Source organism: Carlito syrichta, unplaced genomic scaffold, assembly GCF_000164805.1.
Source record: "Carlito syrichta isolate Samal-C Ts95f unplaced genomic scaffold, Tarsius_syrichta-2.0.1 Scaffold304479, whole genome shotgun sequence".
Lineage (NCBI taxonomy): Eukaryota > Metazoa > Chordata > Mammalia > Primates > Tarsiidae > Carlito > Carlito syrichta.
In genome coordinates, this window is record NW_007248575.1 from 335,780 (window position 1) to 341,779 (window position 6,000).

The 6,000-nt window shown below is 39.0% G+C and overlaps 1 protein-coding gene across 1 annotated transcript in view; it reads right to left on the reverse strand.

The window, feature by feature from the left end:
* CYTIP (cytohesin 1 interacting protein) overlaps positions 1–5,594 on the reverse strand; it is a 29,338-nt gene extending 23,744 nt beyond the window's left edge. The window contains exon 1 of the mRNA XM_008060029.2: positions 5,297–5,594. Coding sequence (XP_008058220.1) covers positions 5,297–5,470 — 174 coding nt within the window. The 5' untranslated portion in view covers positions 5,471–5,594. The remainder of the gene's footprint in view (positions 1–5,296) is intronic.
* Between the last annotated feature and the right edge of the window lie 406 nt (positions 5,595–6,000).

Below are 6,000 nucleotides of genomic sequence, written 5' to 3' on the forward strand. Positions count from 1 at the left end.
AACCTCATCTCTACAAAAAAATTAACCCAGAATGGTGGCACAAACCTGTAGTCCCAGCCACTCAGGTTGCTAAAATGGAAGGATCGCCTGAGCCCAGGTGGTTGAGGTTGCTGTGAGTCGTGATCATGCCACTGACCTCCAGCCTGGGCGACAGAGTAAGACCCCTCCTCAAACAAAACAAAAAAAATTTTGAGACTTGGCACTTTTAAATTCCCTTTTACTAGGTAAAAAAAATCATAGCAGAGATCAGGACCCTCAAAATCTCTGTTAAACCTGTCTGCTAAGTGAAAACTCATTCTGGAGAGATTTAAACTTAAAATGTTTTAGAACCACAAGAAAGACCTGGAAACTTTGTAGAGAAAAACATTCCCCACCTCTCTCCTTCTAACACTTCTGTCTAGCTAATTGACTAGCTTAGGATGAAAATATTTACCTAGCACATGAGAAGCATAGCAGATGTTCAATTCCTGTGGACTGACTGATTTGGGTTATCAGTGACACACACACAAAATCAGATTAAGTCAAATTATAAATTAGTTTCTGTTCTATATTAGCAAAGAGACTGTTTAGGCACCTAACATTATAAATTAGTTTCCATCCTATATTAGCAATGAGGCTGTTTAGGCACCTAACATTTAACGAAAAAAAAGTTAAATAAATTAGGCATCATCAAATTCTCTGACACATGTCACTTGACACAAAGCCTGCTTGTTTTTCATCTGGGCTGTCAGACTCAGGCAATGTGGAAAGGAAAGTTCTCAGAGTTCAACCTATTTCCAAGACCAAACTCCCTGACTAAGCGAAATGAAGGGTGTCTAAGGTCTTATCAAGGATTTTACACTTTAGAAAAGCTTTCCCTGCACCACTTTCCCTAGGGTGCAGCCCTATTCAAGGATCTGACCAGTGGAGTGTATGTTCCCAAAACGACCCTCGCTCCAGAGTCTCTTCTCAGGATTGTAGTGATGGCACCAAAAATCATGAATAAGGCTAGGTTTGGTGACTCAGCCCGTAATCTCAGCACTTTGGGAGGCCGGGGCAAGTGGATTGCCTGAGCCTGTGAGTTCGAGATCAGTCCGGGCACCTTGGCAAGTCCTCGCCTCTACAATAAAAAATCAAAAAATTAGCCGGGTGTGGTAGCACACGTCTGTAGTTCCAGCTACTTGGAAAGCTGAGACAGAAGGATCCCGGAGCCCAGCAGGTCGATGCTGTGGTGGCTGTAAGCATGCCACTGCACTCTAGCCTGGGCAATAGAGTGAGACTCCAACTCACAAAAAAAAAAAAAAAAAAATCATGAATAAGAAACTGGTGTGCAATTCACAGCATATGCTGGCAACAGCTGTCTTTTATTACACATTATCTAATATGAGAAATCTAGGTTTAGCAATTTGGCAGGCTTGCAAACTATGCATTCAATTATGACTGCTGAGCAGACAAAGCTCCTTAACTGCTTGCTAACCACAATATATTGATACCTGGGGTTGGGCGTACAACAGCTCTTCTGCTTTTAGTCGGGTTACTTAACAGATCAAGCATGAACATTCAAAATGTAATCTCTTATGCTCTGTAGTAATTCCACGTGTCCCTCTTTAGTGGGAAACCAAGACCAAATGTTTCAGCTGTCAGTTTGCAAAAACAGGAGGGATCTGCTGGATAGCCAGGCACCTTCAGAGAAGCTCAAGGTTCAACACTGTACCCACATCTGCTGCTAAGTTACACACTTGTTACTTCCTGGTCCTCCCTGTTCCGTGTAGTCATTTCCTGAAAGTGTTGGGGGATGTTGGGAGGGGAGAACTGGGGAGACTGGGAGAAAGGGAGGGTACTATTTCATGAGTGAGGTTTTTGTTTTTGCTGTTTGTTTCAAATTGTGTGCTGTGCTCCCTTTACAGTCCCCTGCCTCACTCTCCAATTCTTCCATGCATACAGCACGCCTCCACCTTTTAAATAAGGAGTATTAGAAAACCAAGGCTCTGCAGACTGTTCTAAGGGACAACAAAATAAGGGAGCTGGACTCAATTTCCTAACTTGTAAGTGCACCTAAGGAGCCTAAATAGAATGCTACCAAATTTCAAGTAAGATGTGGATTGTGGGCTCATGCACCTCTTTTTCAAAAAAAGTTGTTGGATATTGACTTCAAGTATGCCACAATATGAATTAAAGAATACTTTTCAAATTATTTTATAGTGAAAGTAACACAGTTTTCTCCCTAAAGTCATCATGAGATGATTAAAAGACTTTAGTGCAGTTAGGAATACTTGGGAGTGATGGCACCTTCAGGGTGCACTGCTGGAAATACCGTGAAAGCTCCAGCAGGCAGAGCCAATCCCAGCAATGGAAACATCATGGAAGGTGGCACAAGTTCCCCATCTGAACTTGTGAGTGAAATAATCCTTCCAGAAGTTGCCTATTTAGTAATAATGTGATAACTAAAAGAAAATTAGGCAAAGATAGTCAGTTTGAGGTATTACGAACAGTTTGTGGACTTGTTCGTCAGTTCCCTGGTTCTCGCTATAGCATTCTGAAAAAACCGCTTTCCAAAAGCACCACACCACCCTCGTGAGAGCGGGTGACAAGACACAATCACTACTCCTTTGGCATCATTTATAAAGACTGTCCTTTTTTGCTCTTGTCTCCTTCCTACAGAGATTTTCATCACAGAGGTGTTTTTTTCCCCCCTAAAAGTATGCTCTAAAGTAGAAGCTATACTGGGGTGTCTGACACGTTCTACAAATACAGGTATCAAGATAATATGTACACAGAGAAATCTATTTTTAAATAATTCTGAGTGTAAACACCCAAATTGGTTCTGAAATTAATTTGAAACTACAAACTAACTAGATACAGCTTTGAAGAAACCAAAGCCAACAATAACAAGAAGTATGAATTGTTGACGTCAACCCTGAAAGCGTTGAAAATAACAGTAGGCTGAAAACACCTGCTCGTGTGAGCGCCTCACAGGGATCTTGTTGCCTGCACTTTAGTCAGTGCCAGAAGGATGATTATTCTCTAAAAACCAGTTAAAGGAAATGAACATCCTTTGGAAGATTCTAAAATGTTGAGATAAATTTGCACTGAGTCTCACTGATGAAAATTTTATAGAATCAGAAGTATCAGGTAAAACAAGTTTTGTTTTGCTTTTTTTTTAAAAAAAAGCAATTCTCACAACAGTAAGAAAAAAACTGTTTGAATAGGCCGAGTCTACCATGGGAAAGAACTCTTCTCTGTTCCCGTTTCCTCTTTCTCCAGCTACTGCAAAAGTTCCTCTCTCACCATTAGTCTCTACTGTCTTACCCAAACCACTATGCTTCTAGAATAAGGTTCTTAAAATTCTCTACTGTTCAAATACATTCAGAGATTCTCTCCTTATCAAATTACTGCTTTTTCAGGGGAAGTGGTCTAGGTGTTGCGTAAAGCAGCCCAGCTCCGAGGTCTACTCTCACCTCCTACACACTCATTGGGTTCTTCTGACACACTTCATATTGTGCTGTTACATAAACATGGCCCTAAGGGACCAGGATCTGTGCCCATAGCATTAATTATTCCCTTGCTCTGGAATACCCTTCAATATCTGGCATATCTATCCATCAAGGTTGTATTTGTAGACGTTTCACTTGGATGAGAATATTCTTGTTGTTTTACTTTGCATAACACCTATTTGTTCTGCCTACTGAATTGTAAACCCTGTATGAGCAGGAAATATGCTTTTTTTCATCTATGTATCTCCAGCACTTCGCATGGTATCTGTTCCTTTGCAGGCGCTCTCAAACTGTTGCATTGAAATGTGTGGGCTACCCCACATCTTCAAAAAAAGAAAGAAAGAAAGAAAAAGAAATGTGTGGGCTGAAGAATAGATAAAACAAATGAGGTTGCAGGTATGAAGGATACAAAGGATGGAAAGTTCCCACCCTGATTTGAAAAGAACCAATTATCTCTAGCAGTAAGTAACCTACCAAAAGAATGAAATCATAGCCTAACCAAGTGAACCATAGTTAGTGTGATAGCCTCAAGGCAATTAAAAAAAACTGTTCCATTTCTGAAAACTGAATAAAGGTGTTGGTATCTCTCATGTTGCTTTATTTTCAGACAGGCTGTAGATTGATAGAAACGTCCTTTGTATCATAAAATGACTTTGTGTTGAGAAAGAGCAATAATCCAAATCATGGTAAATTGGGGCCTTATATTAATTGTGAAAAATACCAAGAAATCAACTATGTACATCACTGAGGAGAGATCATGGCTCTCCCACTATACTATACCTCTTTAATCCTGAAATTAGAAGGCTTAAGAGAAGCACATGATTTACATGCAAGACTTAAGCACAAAAATTGATGCTCTACAGCAATGCTAGATATTTTCTATACAAGTGTTATAACTAAATTCAAATATGTACTTGGGGCTTTATAGTAAGTAATGTAAAAACCTAAAGATGTGTTATGGTTAATTTTAATTTTTTTTTTTTTTACATATTAGCAATCAAAGAACAAAACTTTCAAATAAGTTAAGTTAGACATGGATTCTTCCAAATGAGTTTTCATCCTTAAAGAAATACTTTGTAATAAACATTTTTAAGTAGCATAACCTAGCCTTTAATAAGTATATACTGTATGTCGGTCACTGTGTTAGGCACTACACATTTCCTTACTTAAGCAGCATAAGTGCCTAATGAGAGTGATTCTATTATTTATCTCCATTTTAGAAGAAAGAAAACTAAAGCTTAGAGAGGCAATGACTTGTTCAAGAACCCACAGCTACTAAGTGGTGAGTCAATATTCAATCTGGCACTCATTTGTCCAAAAAAAGTCTTGCTTCCCAATAATATGAGGTATGTGCCAGTGCCCTACAGCTATAGGCAATCAACTTAGTCAACAGAATTTGTCCTCAAAAAAAAAGTATTTCTCATCTGATTACAAAATGAAATGACTATCCAGTGGGAGTGAGGATAGTAGAGAAAGACTCAATAGAGACATAGAGGGCAAAAGATCAATCATGTCATGCAGGTTGTATCTATATAAATAATCTTCAAGCTGTTATGCTTAAAGATTTTCATTTTATCTGAGCACCTCTTTAGATGAAAAGAACAATCTTAACTTTTACTTGAAAAAAAAAAGAAGTTTGATTGTAGTCTCAAATCTTTGAACTAGTTTACTAGCTCTCTGGGCATCTCACCTCCTTCTTTACCCATACTGTCAGTCACTAATTCCACAGCCTCTAAAATAGCAATTTTAGTATGAATTCAGACAAACATCTCTGCTCTCAGGAAAACACAAACACTCTAAAAGCTATAAAATAGCAATCATACCTGCTTTCGTCCCCGAGGCAAGGTAGCCACAGTATCTGCCAGCATTTGAATCCTTCTATTATCATCCATGGTAGGGCTGCCTGTGAGTGTGGAGTAAAAGCTATATGCGGACCCAGTGCAGTAGTCCACCAAATTGCCATTGCTGCTCTGTTGCATGAGCCTTTGTAAAGACATTACGAATAAAGATTACTCCAGCTAGTACATGGTTGAGTGGCCTTGCAGGAGGGAGGAAGCTAAAAGTACAAACCTCTGACAAGTAATCAAAAGTAGCAAAGCAGAAAGAACCCACGTGACTTCTGTGGTTTGAGGTACTTGTTACACAAACCCTATCTTGCAGTTCACTCCCATTTCTCAATACTTTTTTCTTTAAGCTCCTAGAAGAACCTCCAGCTAATTTTTACAATTAAAAAAACAACTTATTTTTTCTCAAACTCTCAGAACTCTTATGCTTTCATGTTCCATGGCAAGTTGTGTTCAAAACACCATCTGCCATTAAAAAAAAGAAGAAGAAGAAGAGGAAGAAGAAAGAAAAACTTCCTGAAGTTCTGCCATTTGTTTCCCATCCATTCTCATACTTAACATTAGCAGTGCAATGCAAAAGTCAGGATATGAGGACATTCAGTTCTTGTGAACATAAGCAAGAATTACAGGTGCTGGTCATAATGTTCTCTCACAAAGTCCTTGTAATGTACTTTCCCTGAAGT